The sequence below is a fragment of the Ruditapes philippinarum genome, unplaced genomic scaffold (genome assembly GCF_026571515.1).
Source record: "Ruditapes philippinarum isolate M1 unplaced genomic scaffold, ASM2657151v2 ctg250_1_1_1_1, whole genome shotgun sequence".
Lineage (NCBI taxonomy): Eukaryota > Metazoa > Mollusca > Bivalvia > Venerida > Veneridae > Ruditapes > Ruditapes philippinarum.
The window spans coordinates 95,691-113,595 of NW_026860535.1; the positions used below are offsets into that span (position 1 = coordinate 95,691).

General features: G+C 33.3%; 1 protein-coding gene across 1 annotated transcript; it reads right to left on the reverse strand.

Annotated features, from left to right (window-relative positions):
• Positions 1-614: 614 nt before the first annotated feature.
• On the reverse strand, positions 615-15,088 carry LOC132760493 (histone deacetylase 8-like). The gene is made up of 11 exons (XM_060752476.1): positions 14,693-15,088; positions 14,078-14,130; positions 13,527-13,663; positions 12,507-12,648; positions 10,803-10,915; positions 9,731-9,808; positions 9,265-9,373; positions 6,592-6,764; positions 4,956-5,050; positions 3,842-3,947; positions 615-2,073 (listed from the first exon to the last, which is right to left on the reverse strand). Exons 1-11 carry the CDS (start codon positions 14,990-14,992, stop codon positions 2,039-2,041), a joined length of 1,341 nt encoding a protein of 446 aa, XP_060608459.1. The 5' UTR covers positions 14,993-15,088; the 3' UTR covers positions 615-2,038.
• Positions 15,089-17,905: the final 2,817 nt, after the last annotated feature.

The following is a 17,905-nucleotide window of genomic DNA, read 5'->3' on the forward strand; positions in this document are numbered from 1 at the left end:
ATACTTGACCTTGACAGTCAAGGTCACATCACATTATAATTTATCATCATTGGCAGTTTTTGTAGTGAATCAATAGGTGAAGGTCAAGATCAGTCCGGCAACAAGCATGACTGTAATAGCGTTTTTTCCTTCGAAGTCAAGTCGAGCCAATAAAAAAGGAATTAAAAATAGTAGTCACTGACGACCTTGTGTGCAAAAAAAGGTCCATGGATAAATGTTATACCACATATTTGAAGTTTACAAAAATTAAGGTAGACCTGTAAAATTCATGGTACGCCTTGAGAAGTCCAAGATGGCCGCCAAATTATTGAACAATGGTTTATACCCATTTTATCTGATAAAATAAGTTTTTTTATATCTATTTTACTGTAGGTAGTGATAGAACTTCAAATTCTATTGGAACAATATGAATATGTGACAAAATGTGTTTTTAATACTATATAGGGGGTATAGTTTGGAAATTATCGTTTATATTGATAGAATGCCTATTGGCATGAAGATAAATAGAAGAAAATTTCACATTCTGAAAAGAAAAATAACTGAAGTTAATAATAAATTAGCCCCCAAAAAGATAGTTTAATTACTTTGATGGCATAAAAAATAACAAAATCATAAATGTCAAAATTATTCATAATTATATAAAAATGTATTTTTATTAACAATATTAATTTATCTCATATAATAATCAGCACTTATCAAATCTCATTTCAGTTACTGTGCATTTTATTATCTTGAAAATTAAACCATATGCCATAAGCTTCAATACCATTTAACATGATAAGCTTTTCAAGTGACTTAGAGGTACATGTTCTAAAAAGTAAGCTTATAAAGAAGATCAATACATTTTCCACTGTAAGCTGATTAAGTAGGTCAAAGTTTAATATTTTCCTCTGTAAGCTGATTAAGTAGGTCAAAGTTTAACATTTTCCACTGTAAGCTGATTAAGTAGGTCAAAGTTTAACATTTTCCACTGTAAGCTGATTAAGTAGGTCAAAGTTTAACATTTTCCACTGTAAGCTGATTAAGTAGGTCAAAGTTTAACATTTTCCACTGCAAGCTGATTAAGTAGGTCAAAGTTTAATATTTTCCTCTGTAAGCTGATTAAGTAGGTCAAAGTTTAACATTTTCCACTGCAAGCTGATTAAGTAGGTCAAAGTTTAACATTTTCCTCTGTAAGCTGATTAAGTAGGTCAAAGTTTAACATTTTCCACTGTAAGCTGATTAAGTAGGTCAAAGTTTAACATTTTCCACTGTAAGCTGATTAAGTAGGTCAAAGTTTAACATTTTCCACTGTAAGCTGATTAAGTAGGTCAAAGTTTAACATTTTCCACTGTAAGCTGATTAAGTAGGTCAAAGTTTAACATTTACCACTGCAAGCTGTATAAGGAGGTCAAAGCTTAACGTTTTCGACTGTAGGCTAATAAAATAGGTCAAAGTATAACATTTTCCACTGTAAGCTGATATAGAAGTCAAAGTTAAACATTTTCCACTGTAAGCTGTGAAGTAGATCAAAGTTTTTACGTTTTCTACTGTATAAGCTTATAAAGTAGGTCAAAGTTTAAAATTTTCCAATGTTAGCTGAAAAAGTAGATCAAAATATAATTTTCCACTGTAAGCTAATAAAGTAGGTCAAATTTTAATATTTTCCTCTGTAAGCTTATAAAAAAGATCCAAGTTGTAAGCTAATAAAGTAGATCCAAGTAAAACATTTTCCACTGTAAGCTCATAAAGTAGGTCAAATTTTAATATTTTCCTCTGTAAGCTTAAAAAGTAGGTCAAATTTTAATATTTTCCTCTGTAAGCTTAAAAAGTAGGTCAAATTTTAATATTTTCCTCTGTAAGCTTATAAAAAAGATCCAAGTTGTAAGCTCATAAAGTAGGTCAAAGTATAACGTTTTTCACTGTAAGCTCATAAAGTAGGTCAAAGTTTAATGTTTTCCACTGGTAGATTCAATTTTAAATTTCTCCACTGTAAGCTCATAAGTATGTCAAGCTCAGTTTTGAAGTTCTTTCATGTCAGCTCATGAAATTATAAAGCTCAGTGTTCTCCACTCGGTAGCTGGTTAAGATTATCTATAACAAAAAAAGTGTTTTGTTTTTAAACAATATAAAACAAGAAACATGGCAATGCCATGAAACCAGGTTTTCAATTATCACCATTGTAGATAAATATGTTGTATTTGAAATACAAATACAAGCAACAAACAATGTAACTATGTGCAATGTAAAACATGAATAATGTAGGAGGAATTGTGCACAGAAGAAGTGTTCACTATATATATTCTGTATAAGGAAAAAAAACAAAGGGCCATAATTAGGTAAAAAATTATCCAATCACAAAACCCCGACAATATGTGCTAGGGCACTTGATGACAAAGCTTCTGTGAAAGTTTGAACAAAATCCATTGAGAAATGTAGGAAGAGTTCAGCACAGAAGAATTTGTTCAATTCTGTATAAGGAAAAAAAACAAAGGGCCATATTGAGGTCAAATATTATCCAATCACAAAACCCTGACAATATGCGCCAGGGCACTTGATGACAAAGCTTCTGTAAAAGTTTGGTCAAAATCCGTTGAGAAATGTAGGAGAAGTTGCGCACTGTAGAAATTGTTCACTATATATTCTATATAAGGAAAAAAAACAAAGGGCCATAATTAGGTCAAATATTATCTAATCGCAAAACCCCGACAATAATCGCCAGGGCACTTGATGACAGAGCTTCTGTGAAAGTTTGGTCAAAATCCGTTGAGAAATGTAGGAGGAGTTGCGCACAGAAGAAATTGTTCACTATATATTCTATATAATGAAAAAAAACAAAGGGCCATAATTAGGTCAAATATATACCAATTGCAAAACCCTGACAATATGTGTCAGGGCACTTGATGACAAAGCTTCTGAGAAAGTTTGGTCAAAATCCGTTGAGAAATGTAGGAGGAGTTGCGCACAGAAGAAATTGTTCACTATATATTCTATATAAGGAAAAAAAACAAAGGGCCATAATTAGGTCAAATATTATCTAATCGCAAAACCCCGACAATATGCGCCAGGGCACTTGATGACAAAGCTTCTGTGAAAGTTTGGTCAAAATCCGTTGAGAAATGTAGGAGGAGTTGCGCACAGAAGAAATTGTTTACGCCCGCCCGCCCGTCCGCCCGCCGACATACCTCAATCTAATAACCAGTTTTTTCCTTCGGAAAACCTGGTTAAAAAACCTGGTTAACAATTTAACCTTTGAAAATTAATTTGCTTACTAGTTTATTTCTCTAATGTATGAAGTGTCTGTAAAATAAAATCTGTTCTTTTAATTGTCTGAACAAAGTGCAGATACCCACCAAATATGAGTGGTAAATCAATGTTGAAAAGTTGAGTTTGTACTTCATTAAATATAAAAAAAAAAATGACAGGTTATATGGCCCACTATATAACTGGGATTTTAGCTTATATAATACAAACAACTAGGCCAAGTTTATATAACAATCAACAGTTTATATTCAGCCATATAACCTGTCAATTATGTGTAAAGGTCAAATGGTAATTTTCAGTAGAACCATGGCCTCTTTGATTATTAACAATTCAAAGGGTATATGGCTTAATTTGTGAAAAATATTTGATAATAATCAGTGACAAAACCATTGCCAATATTGAATAAACAACAAGATGAATTTTAAGCTAGGAAATGTTATTATTTCACAGATCTAAAACATATTTTATCTTCAGAATGATTGTATTTCTATATTTTTGAGAAAAAAAATCCAACTTATGTCAAAGAAATGTCTTGTGTTATTCAGTAAGAAAAATAAACCTATAAATAGTGTGCAATGTTTGTTGACATAATACTTACATAAAATATCACTATATACTGCTTGAAGATAATCACGGGAGTTCTGATCCCTCATATTACCTGCTGCAATATTTAGTTCATACCCTGGTCCATAATTCATCAAATACTGAAATATATACTGTTAATCAAAACATTTATACTGGAAAATTTGCTTAAAACAATGTTAAATGCATTACAGAATGTAATATATTACACATATATCTTAATATATCATAATTAACACAACATACACATATTTTAATTAATAAGAATAATAATTTCATTAGAATGATGAAATAAGAATTAAAAGCATTTTGATCAGGAATTTTACTTGACTCCAGTTGATTTTGAAAGGCCACAGCCCATTCAATGTCTTTAAGATTCAAGTTTATTTCAAGAAAGCCAAATTCAAGTGTTGAAGTCACTAAGCAAATCTGGGTAAATGGATATTTGCCTCCCCCTACAAATTTCCAGGCAAGAATAAACTTTTAAAGATCATTTGTTAGAATGACAACCTGGCCCCGTGTTCACAAAGATTTAAGGATCAGGATCAAGATCAGGATCAAATTAAAAAACTCATATATTTTCCCTTGCATATCCTCATAGATTAAGTATTAATAATATCAACTTGATAAAACTGGACTTGAAATAACATGTTTACGAAATTTTAGAATAAATTTATTGTTATTTTTGTAAGATACCAGCATTTTACAGTTGATCCAAATATTGATCTTGATCCTAAAATTGATCCTTATTTTGATCCGATTATTTTTGTATTTGTTTTGTAATTTGCTGTGCTTATCCAAAAAAAGGTTGGTTTCGTTGTAAATCAGCATTTTCTTACATTTTGAATATGTACCATTTAATTCTAGCAAAATATGATAAATTTTAGGAACATAAAACAATGAAAATAAAATCAGGATCACTTGATCCTGATCCTGATCTTTTCTTTGTGAACGCCTGGGGCTACCATATTGAAGATGACTTTTGTTATTTATCATTGTTAATAAGTGCAGTAACACACATATTGCTTTTAATTTTCATTTCTGCCATATAATGCACAGAATTGAAGTAACTATCACACAGTTCTTGTGGTTTTATTTTCATATTTCTGCATAATCTACTGTACACTTACTCTATGTTCCGGAAGATCGTTACTAAGTTTTCTACCTACAGCTACACCTGTCAGATATGTCCAACATCGAGCTGTGTTCTCATGATTATAACCACCTTAAATCATACAAATAAAAATATTATTTCTTCTTTCGTTGCTAGTTTGATTAGGGCTGTCATTGAATATTGCGATATTGATATATCATCGATATTCATCATCCCATACATTATCGATACACACTTTCACATATCCATACAAGCTAAAAAAAATTATATCTGGTAGTTTATATACCTCATTATTTTGGCTTGTAAGAGAAGTCACTTATTTCTAGTTTTCTTGGCTAACTTGAACTTTAAACTCCGTTTTTAAATGTCAGTGACAAGAATAACAGAAAAAACAAACTTTCTGCTAGTATGTACTATTTGTGATGCGTAATACAAGCATGCATAACACCATGATCCCAAATTAAAACACATATATATACCTAAATGTTTTTCATTGAATCTACTGTCAGAGTTGATATATCAATGTATTGCTGATATTTGTCTCTTGATATATCGATACAAAAGTTTCCATCAATGACAGCCCTAAGTTTGATGTTTAATTTTGTTTTAAGTACTGTATAAGTACTTATTTTGGCGGGGGTTTATATTTGGCTATATTGGCGGTCAGGGTCAGTAGCGCCAATTCAAAACACCACCAATTTAAAGCACTGCCATTTTAGATCATCGCCATTATTCTTTGAAAGGTAGACAACTCATGGTAAAATAGCTTTGGTTTGTCCAAGTAATCTCCCTTGATTATTTGTAATAAAAATAAACATTACAAGTAAGCTGAAAAGAATTTGTTTATTTTTAAGTCTTGGTACGAAACTCATTTAATTATATATCTATATACTGTATTTATTACGAAGATGATCACACGACGAGAAACAAATCTAAATGTCATTTATTATCGAATTTAAGTAAACTAGTATTTGTTTTGTTTTCACTGTTATGTTTCATAATTTGAAATAAAACTAATGATAACTGTAATTATATAGCAATCAGTTGTGGTGACCGTGAACAATTTTTCACGCTTTAAAGACTGCAGGATAATAGGGCATACCTTCCTCTTCCATGGTCCAGTTACCACACGGTACCATATTTACACCTGTCTGATCCCAGTTTATTATAAGAATTAGCACGATGTAAAGATAAAGGTGACCAAGCATAGGTATACTGTATGCCGTAAAATAAACGAGGACAGTCAACTACTGCGTGACCGGTGTTATTTTTATTTATTTTTTTTATTCTTTATTTGTAATCACCAATTCATGACCCCATATTTATGCCAACAAGTGTTTTAATTTGGCGGTCTAAAAGCGTTTGCGCCAATTTATGACCCCGCCAATTCAAAACACTTTAAAAAATGCCAACATTTGACACCGCAGATATAATGCGCTATACAGTAATTGAACAAATGTATGTTTACATGATTGTTCGGAGGCTTTGAGGAAGATAGGATTTATCCTATCTAGTTACCTTCAGTTAATAATGTATATTTATTTTTCAATTTATTCATTAAATTAAAAGAAAGTCTAGAGACTAAAAATAATAGGTACTGACTATCTGACATAATGTATTTCTTAAACAGACAGACATGAAAGTAATTTTACCTCCTCCAAGCAGTAAAATTGGAAGTTTCCATGATTTTAAAGTATAGACACATTTTCCCAGTGAAAGGGGTGTTAGGTTAAATGACTCATTAGGATCTCCTGCCAACCCGTCTGCTCCACATTGACAAACTACTACTTCAGGATCAAACTTCTCTTTCACTTTTACTAACACTCTGAAAAACAAAAGATATGCAAAATATATTTTTTTGTTTCTACTCAATGCCAAACACAAAGTTCAGGAGTAATTAAACCTTAAGTAACAAGCATTTGATAGTATTGCGGGCAATACAGTAGTCCCCTACCGGTCCCTCAAAAAGTTCTTTAATTGTCATACACTCCTGTGTATTGCCATTTATAATGAATTTGAGGATGAAGTCTGTATTTGAAAATATCAACCACAAAACATAATAAAATAAGTTTGTTTATATCACAGTAATGTGTTAAGTTTCCATGCTTAGTAAGGAAATTATGTTTATACAACCTTGTCATATTATTACGATGTGGGATTTTAAAGTAAATCCTGTAAGGAATGAAGAAGTTGGAGTGAAAATACCAGTTTCTCGAAAAAAATCTAAGTTCAAGGGGGACATAATTCTGGAAATAGTCTTGCTAGAGTATTTAACCTTCTCAAAAATGTCGAGTGATAATAAGAAACATATATATGAAGTTTGAAGTAGATACATTAGGAAATAAAGAAGTTATTTAAAAAAGACAACATTTTTTCCCCTAAAAAATCTAAGTTCAAGGGAGGTAATATTAATATTTTTTTGTGCTAGAGTTATAAACCTTGTCACATATGATGTGGTTGATGACCAGGAACTTATATTTAAAGTTTGAAGTAAACACCTTAAGAAATAAAGAACATATAGTGAAAAAGCTGAAAAATTTAAATCAGAAATCTTGAAATTCAGGCTATTTGTTGCCATAGCAACCAGAATTTTCAACATAGGAAGAAAATAAAAAGATGTGCATAATCTCCAGACTGCCATCTACCCATATTTCAAGTTTCATAAAAATATTTTCAGTACTTTTTGAGTTATCACTGGATCCAGTTTATGTGTTAAATTTGCCATATTTTCAGACTATTTGTTGCCATAGCAACCAGAATTTTCAACATAGGAAGAAAAAAAAAGACGTGCATAATCTCCATACTGCCATCTATCCATATATCAAGTTTCATAAAAATATTTTCAGTACTTTTTGCGTTATCGCGGGATCCAGTTTTGTGGACGGACGGACTGACGGACTGACAGACGGACAGACAGACAGACGGACAGAGGGTAAACCTAAAGTCCCCTCCGGTTAAACCGGTAGGGGACTAATAAGTCTTGGTTAGTAATCTTCAATCACAACCTGTGATTGTCAAGGACATGTGTAAAGTTTCAGAAGAAATCTTAATGATAGTTAGTGCAAACATTATAAGTTTTATCTAAAGCTACAGACCTGTCTAATGTTTTGACTCTACACTGAACTGTGCTTAAAGACACCCAAAAATGATTTGTTTTGTTTTTTACTTGAAGGGACAGGGCTCCAGATAATTTTTTAGGGCAATGAGTATTTACTCATTGATTTTTTTTGTGAATGAGTAAAACTTGAAATCTGAAATTTGGCAGGAGTATTTTTACTCCTTAAAATGTATGTAAAAGAGTAAAACACTTGTTATGCTTATTTTGATTATTGCATTACCATACTTGTAATACAAGATACATTGTAATGTCAAGGTTATTTCTTTTGCTTTTTGGACTCCCTTGGTTTATAATCTTGCATTCCAAACGGCATACGTTTTATCTGAACCTGAGGCATGTTTCTGTTGCTCATACGTGGCAGCGCTAATTATTTCATTAAGAATAACCTTCACAGTTACTTTTGGGTCGATGTTTTTCGGCTGAAAATACAAGTCAATCGTTTTAACTTTTGACAGCGACATTGTACTGGATGTTTATGAAATTGCGTTAATTCCACCACCTTACTATACATACGATAACAACCGATGATAGTCGGAACTACAGGAAGTTACCCTTAGACGTTGCAAAGCATTCATACGAAGTTAATTCCACCACCATACTATATCTACGATAACAACCGATGATGGTCGGAACTACAGGAAGTTACCGGTAGACGCTTGCAAAGTGTTCAGACAAAATTAAAAATAAGATAATCACCGAGTTTACTTTCGGTTACGTTTTATATGCAAAAGAAATGTTGCTCAATGCGTAACCTGAATTTTGTGTGCGTTTTCATAGGCCTAAATTTTATTTTGAATGCATAAACGTGTTTGCGTAATTTACACGTATACGCATCTTATCTGGAGCCCTGAGGGACTAGGAATATTTCAAGATTTTTATAACCAATAAGGCTTGTAAGCAAATTTTCAGACCATTCAGTCGCTCTGTTGTTCCAGAATGATCACTTTTATTGTGCAAAATTACCTGGTTTTACACACCTTTTATTCATATCGGACTTAAATCACACTAAAAATAAATCTTAAGTATATTTTCTTTTGAGAACATTTTCATATTTTTCCATTTTAAGTATTCCAGTTGATCTATGCATGATTTTCAAATATTTTGTTTATCAGCTTTTAGATCACAGTGGAGTTCCTTTATCACAGGTCAAGTTCATTTCTTAAATTAATTGTGAATCAGGATTAATCTTTCAACACAAGATACCTACCTACACACTAGAGTTGCAAATTCAGTATCTTGAATTCCGTCTTTCAATGGAATGTTAACACTGTAATATTTGCCTTTACCATAGCCAATGTCTTTAATACTACCACTGCCTGTAACATAATACTTTTTTTTAATTATATAAAATTTATTTTAGTTTCATATTAGCAGCTGTTAGCTTATAGAAACATTCTTGAATCTGTGGTAGGAACTAACTTGTTTTAAGCAATTAGTATATAAAGTTTCTTGCTCAAGGAAATAACAGCTGGTTGAACCCACATGGTAAGCAATCCTTAGAGTACTAGTCAGATGTACAAATTCCTCAGCCATGCCACCAACATATTGTTGTTTTTCTTCTAATACATTAAAGATATTTGTTTGTTCAAGTGAAATATAAGTAAAATTCTCATTTTAGTAAGAGATTCCATCAATACTAATTCTTACTTAAGTATGCCTCAAATAAAACTTACCTGGAAAAAATCCTACAGCATATTTGTGTACAGATACAGTCATCACCTTGTTTGTTGAAGAAAAAGCTTCCTCAACCCCTGAAATGGTATAATACCCAGTCTCAGGAACTGACAGCATGCATGCAGGAAAATTCTAGAAATATTGATAGACTCTGGGCACCACATTGACAGACAGAATGTAAAAACTGGTCCCATTCTCAATATTTTTCACTTCAGTAACCTTGACCCCATCAATCTGAAATCCCAACCACAGTTAAAGTCTTTGCTTGTTTGACTGATTGGGTTTTACATCACACTGACACAGTACAGGTCATATTGCGACATTCCAGCTTTACTGGTGGAGGAAGACCTAAGGTGCCCTTCCAGAACCACTGACGTTCCGTAAGCCAATTAAGGCCTATTGGAGGCACCAACACATCAAATATATATCAGTCAAGCAATGAAGGTGATATGACAAACAGTACAGAAAGACAAAGGGGCAATCAAATAATTTCAGGATGTATAATAAATAGAGGATATTTACATGAGTATAAGTTCAATACTAAATTTATTGAATGAGTTGAATAAAATTATGTTATGCGAGCCTCTGGTGAGCATGATCTTGTTTTATTCAACAAGTTCAATAAATTTAGTACTGAAGTTACACGAATATCATATTCTATATATCACATACCCAAAATAATAAAAAATCAAGTGCAAAAATTTGACGCTAGGCTAGTTAGTGTAACTAACATTCAGCATCTCTTTGCACTTCATTTGTATAACGCAAATGATGTCACGTCAAAATATATGCACGGCCGTGCAATACCATTTTTACAGGGTCACAAAACTGGCATGGGTATGTGATAAAAACTAATTTCTAACAATAATCTTATAATATTGTGCATGCTGATAAGATGTATTTGTATGGATGGAAATAAAACTAAATATTAGCCAAATTCTTACTCTGACAAATAATAATAAACTAGTAATCATTCATTCTTATCATGAAGACTTTATAATTTTATACACAAATATTCTGACTGATAATAGAAAACATTTCTCTTAAGAAATAAATGCCTGTCATAGTTACCATCTCCATGATGAAGGTCAAGATCAACATAAAGTACACGACTGAAGTGTTCTCTCAGTTTGAGAATGGCAAGCACAGCATCGTTTGTATAGCAGAATCCTGAGGCATAATCCCTGAAAAAATTGAAAAGTCCAACCTCTGCAAAGCAACACCCCTTTGGAGGTAAAGGTCTAGGTTGTTGCTGTAAGGTGTTGCTTAACCCATTGCTTCATGAGCATTTTGTGAAAAATGGCTGTTTTCATTGAAAAGTCTCCCGTTACAAGTTCAAATTGCTATAATACTATAAAAACTGCTTCAACACTAATCAAACTTGGCACAAATGTTGACTGGACCATTGCCCTTGAAACAACATGCTCAGGCTTAAATTTTCTGTTACCATGGCAACGAGGGGACATCTCAAAATTGCCAAAAATTACTATTTTGCGTTGATTTTTTCCATCAAAATTGATTTCAAAGTGCTGCAACTTTTCAATGGATTGAGATAGAGTCAAATGCTTTTCAGCGTTGGTTACACGTTACCTTATGATCAATCTGGGGTCATTTACAGCCTCTCACAAGTCCAAAATTTTCTTGGCGATGAGGGGGACTCCGCCCCCCTTCAAACCCCCCAAACAGAAGGGGGCACATCCCCCTTCTGGCAACCCCCTGATGTATCTTTTGGTTGGGGGGCCGCGCCGAAAAAGAGGTCACTTTTTTTAACAACATTTCTCAAACAAAAACAAGTGTTTGGGGCCTAAATAAGGCGTTTTTTCATCATTTGAGACAACAAAAAGGGGGGGGGGGTGAAAAAGGCGTTAAAAGGCGTGTATATGAAGTAATGGGTTAAGAGAGTTTAACTTAAGTGATAAAATCTTAGTTATGGAAGATTTGATTCTGTTGATGTACATGGGACCACTCTGAAGAGGTTCCACTGTATTTTATTTATCCAAGTTCCCTTTATGCACTACAGCCAGCCTGACTCAATAAGCCACTGGTGGAGACAAGGCCAGTCTTGCAGATTGAACAGGCACTATAATGATGACAGTTTAACTTCATTATTTTTCATAACGAAATATATATTTGCTTAACTTAATAATGGATGGATCCCAAGTAAAAGCATGAGTCTATAAAATGATACCCTTTTTGTACCCGAATTATGAAAAGAAAACTTAATTCTTATTCTTCGTTTTTCTGTTTCTATCTACATATTAGGGATTCAAAGAAAGATGAATAAACATGACAGCGTTATTATACAGCATTACTGTTTTTGTGTGTGTGTGCCCATTCATGCAGTATTTTAGGCACAAGTGGGCACCTGAGTAAAACCATCCGCATTTTGTTAGCTAACTAGTTAACTTTCTCAAATAAGAGACATGTCAGCACTAAACTGAAGAATATTGTTCAACTTAAATTATAACATACAGTCAAACTTCATTCCCTCAAACGTGCAAATTTGTTCGAGAGATTCGTAGTTCCAGCCAACCAAGGTTAAACTTTTATCAAGTATTATATCCTATTTTACTATAACATAGGCCTGAGGGTTTTGCAGCTTATATCAGTTGAATGATAAATACCCTAACATAACTGTTTGTAAGTACATCAGTTCGTTGAATACGTAATTTCTTCATAATATTCCAGCAATCTGAGTTCGAGCCAACAAAGTTTAACTGTATTTATAATAAACACATCTGCTTGGAACTCAAAATCTATACTGAAGTGACCTACTTTTTACCATGATGCCATCCACCATACCAGTTAATGGCAATATTTGCCGCATGGTTATTGAGAGATTGAGCTGCCTGTATACTCGCACCACTCACTATACATGTGTAGTCATACACACCATGATGTACTGCACAATCATAACCTATAACATGAATTGAGCCACGCCATGACAAAACCAACATTGTGCGTTTGCGACCAGCATGGATCCAGACCAGCCTGTGCATCCGCCCAGTCTGGTTAGGATCCATGCTGTTTGCTATTAGTTTCTCTACTTGTAAAATGGTTTGTAAGGGCACAGCATGGATCCTGATCAGACTGCGAGGATGCGCAGGCTGGTCTGGATCCATGTTGGTCGCAAAGGCAATATGTTGGTTTTGTCATGACATGGCTCAAAATTTATTTTTATATTCCAATTATGATCATTTCAAAACAAAATGGCAATAGTATATACATGTATTGCTTGATGAAGTAAAGTAAACTCCACTTATAACAATATGCCACTTATAAAGATGCCGTTGACGTGGTCCCAACTCTGATTGTCTGTTGGATATAACATTATCAGATTATAACAATATCAATTCAGCAGTCTATTGAATATTGGTATAAGGGGAGTTTACTGTACATGTCAAATTTGATAAATTTAGCTTAATTTTTAGTTGTTGAATTTAAAGTCACACCTAAATCATAAAGGTTATATTTCAACTTTGGTGGAGGAAGACCCCAGATGCCACGTTGTGCATTATTTCAGGAACAGACAGGCACCAAAGTAGGAACTGCCTACCTTCCGTAAGCCAGCTTGAATGCTTCCTATCATGAAACAATCAAAAGTCCCTGACAGTATTCAAACTTGCAGCAGTAATGAGCAAGTGATATGAAGTTCACCTCTTTACAGTGGGGGTTTACATGTATATCTGGATTATAAAATCATTTAACCTGTAAATGAACTATAAAACAAATTCAGTGTAGTAATGATTACAATTAAATATCACAGTAATGAACATGGATATGATAGACACATACTTAAACCATACTGTAGAGCTTCCTCTTCGTGTTTTTCATCATCATCTTGCCCACTTATTTTCTTTAAGAATTCTAGGTAATCCGCAGAATGAAAGACACAGAGTTCATCAAATGTTGCTGGCCTGGGCTCTACAACACTGAAAGACAAAAACTGAATAGTTAAGGCTTCTTTAATCTTATTGGCATAACTTATTGGCATAATTTATGTAACCAATTATAGGCATAAATACATAATTTCAATTTCCAGCTTTACTGGTGGAAGAAGACCTGGTGCCTCCATGCATTACAGGCACAGCCAGGTACCACATTCTATAAGCTAGCTGGATAGCTTCCTCACATAAAAGAATCCGAAGTTCCTGGATTCAAACATACAGTGGTGAGAGGCAACTTGCAAGTGGTTTGAAGTCAACAACCTAAACTACTCGGCCACTGATGCCCCTTTTAAAACATTTAAAGCAAAATTTTTTTGAAATATTCAACATAATTGCTATGGGTTAGTCTAAGATAATTCAATTTATAAGCAGCCCTATTCAGTTATATATATAAATTACCTGAGGTATCTATAGAGACTGTATGCTTCTATTAAACTCGAAACAAGACTTGCCTGAAATGTATGAATTGTTCAGGTTTTATTTTGTGAAGGCTGACATATATATATACAGCACTGAACCATCAAAGGAGATGATATACATGATGACAATACATCACCTTTAAATTTCCAAAACTATCCACAGAGATAAACAGGCCATTTAAGCATTGCCCTCTTTCTGGAAAAATGCGTATGTAAATTTTGTAATCTACCACCCCTGGCTCAGAGGAGCTCCTTTGATTGAAATAGTGGCTGATTACTCAACAACTTTGTCATGTCTGCTATATTATTCTTGCTATGCAGCCAGCATGGGTAGAAGAATTAAGCAATGCACTTTCGTGTTCTAGATCTATTCAGTATTTACTTATGCTACTACAGTGAGGTGATGCCAGGTGAATTTAGACTGGGCTTATCAGCTAATCCTATTGTAGATGACTAATACCCAGTTTATATATTACAAACCATTTTTGTAACCTAAATGTTTAATCAAGTGAAATGCTAAACATCACATGAAATGCAAAACTGTAACAATGCTTGGGTAATGATGGATAGAATAGATACTTTAGAAACTACTAACACGTTTTGGAACTTTCAACATTTGGTCAGCTTTGTCAACCAAGTATTTGCTACACATATAAATGACTTTTCCTTGTATTTGGGAGGAATTTGTAGATATGTTTTCTGTTGTGTTGGAATTTTCTAGCTTAGTCACAACTTCAACATGTTCAATACTAAAATCTTTCTTCACTGCGGATGAAGAGTCACAAGTGTTTTTTGCATTGTTGTTGAAACGCGATCTGAGAGGTCTGTAAGTTTTAACAGGCGAATCTTCGTCTTCAATAAAATCATACTCTTGCGACAAAGATTTCGACCCCATTGTCACATAAATCAAAACAGTATTAAACGTTAAAGAACCCAAATAACAAAACCATAATATTGTTTTTTTTCTCTTTCCCGCAATATGACAGCTATTGAAGAGTATTCAGGTTTGTCTAAAGTGTATAGTATGACACGTACCAGCGACTTAACTGTAACCGTACTTATTCCGTATTAAATTGTCTGGTTACTTAAAACATGTTAGAGTACATTGTCATTACAAACATCTATAATTATACAAGCAGTGAAATAAAACTAATTCAACCTTGAATACGTATCAAACTGCCATAATTTCAGTTTTTTTATTTGTTTTTATTTAAACAATGATTTTACATAACATGTATATATGATTGTATAATACCATAGTATGCTATGTTCGTAATTTTATGGGTTTTTTTTTTCTTCAGAATTCTTACTAGGTCTATAGTCGGAGGAAACCTATATTTGTCGCAGAGATATCGGATGCATATGCCACGGACCAGTATATATGGCGAGTGATTAACTTCAACCACGTCGTGCTGCACGATAAGCATTTAGTCTTGTCTACAATATTCAAAGGACAGCCAGTTGATGTCTGTGCCTGGCTGTAACACTCGACCCCTCTATTTTTTCTTTTGGGTTTCTAAGTGAGACGACAAATGATGCAAGTAATTAAGTGAATCTTAATACTGAGAAATCCATTAAAGTCGTAATTAATTTCTGTTAAAAATGCTTTTAAAGATCCTTAAAGATCCTTCAACACGATCTTAATTATTGTTGTGCTTGTAGTTCTTTTTATTTGTCTTTTTCTACTTGGATGGTTCCGTTTTCCATACTTGAATACTGTATAATCACCCTTAATTAGGATATGTGGCCTGCTTTTTAAATTGGTCTCGATAGCTTAATTATCTGTGATATGCAGGCTTCATAACCTCTGAGCCCAGTTCAAAATTCCATTTTGTTTAGTTCCGCCTATTGTTTTCTCGTTTAGGGCAAAGCAGTTTTTTACTTGAGGACCACATACCGCTTTTCATGGAATGGCACCAACGTGTCACATTGTAGGTTCCATGATAACCGCCATATGAACACATCTGCGGATGCTTATAAATTCAAAATTTTACTGATCATTACATGTTTAAATGTTAAATACTGCTTAAGCCGGTGCTAGGGGCGTGGAAGTAGTCTTTCCTGTACTGACCTTGAGCAGGCTAAATCAAACCGAGCCTGCAACATTTCAATTTATTTCCGCCCTACTAGACATGTAAAAATAAACTTCGAAAGAAGATTTTTTCGTATATTGACTGAGTCTACTGGATATCCTGCAAACTATAATACTACATTTGAAATTCATTGACCTCATATATGTTGCCAGTAGACTTTTTATACCAGATAAAACAGGTTACACGAACTTGAAAATCTTATACTATTTTAAACATTGCTGGCGTTTGCAAGAAAACAGTAGCCATCTATTTAAAATGTTTGATAAATATTATAATTATTTATCTGATGTAATGGCTTCATGGCGTTGACAGCAGCATGTTAAGTCTGTGTGATGCAACACAATTTCTTATTACATCGGCCAGTGACAAAATTCATACAAAAGGAGACTCTTGATGCAAGAAGTACAATGCACACAACGCTGAAGTTGTCAATAAAAAAGATAATATAATAGTTGAAAGTTTTCCCTCGATTGATGTTAAATACAATATGGACTGTTATAACTACCAGAGCATTTTAGAAAATAGTGATATTACTGCACATGTCTTACTCTCATAGAAAATATTGTTATTGCTGATTGTCTGATAGCAAACACTGCTATTACTGCAGCAATATTAAGTGTTTACTGCTATCACTATCAAATTATTCCAAATATTGTTATTACTGCCAGAATATAATAGCAAATATGCTATAATTGACTGGGTCCAAAAGGCAAACCTCTGATAGGTTGCACTTTACAACGTCAGTGGTTCTACTCAGATGCCCGTTAATTCGTGCATGAAATATTGTACAGAGGGGAACCTGAGATCTTCACCTACCAGTAACACAGTATATAAACGATTTGAACCCCAACCGGATCTTGTGAGAAGATTTTAGTGTCAGCCATATTCTGCCACTACACTTGCTTACGATATTGGTATTTATATTGATACTGATGGACGTTAGGTTAGTAAATCTATATTTATATTATTAGAGAGAAACTTTATTAAACGTCTAAGTTATGCAAAACATAAACATTAGCACGAAGGCTGTAAAATAATCGAAACTCACGAACAGCTTTCAGGTGATCAACACTGAACACGAACAAAAATCCGTCTTATTCCAATGTTGATTTAGTTAAACATTGAATTGTGATATCGAACAACTAAGGTAATCAATAACAAACGATAATTTAGTCATATGCATAACATATTGCTGTATCTTGAACATAAATTTATGAGTTTTACCAAGGAGGTCATTTCCGTAAACTGAACGTTACTTGCTGGTGATTGTGAACCCTACTTGTGAGTTTACGAAATTTATCTGTACCCTGACTTGTGAGTATTTTTAAAGATTTATTGGAGAAAAAGTTTACGTTCATTGCGATTTTGTATCAATTATTGCCAGAAAATATAAATGATTGTAATAGAATTTTAGTATATAAGGTGGGATCTAAGGTATTTACCGAGAATTGGTTTAACTGATAATATTGTTAATCATTTGTTAACAACAATGCCGTAGAACTAAATATAAAAAAAATTATAGTACATATGTAATATTTTAGCTTTATATCTTTCCAAAGAAAATGAATGGTAAGTGAAGATGAGGTTTGTTAGTTAATTATTCCTATCAAAAAATAATTGACTTTCTGATTCGTATAAACAGCCACTTTCGTAGACAGTAAAAGCATGACGAAGCTCCTCCATTCATATGCAGTTTTAGTTACTTACATGTAAAA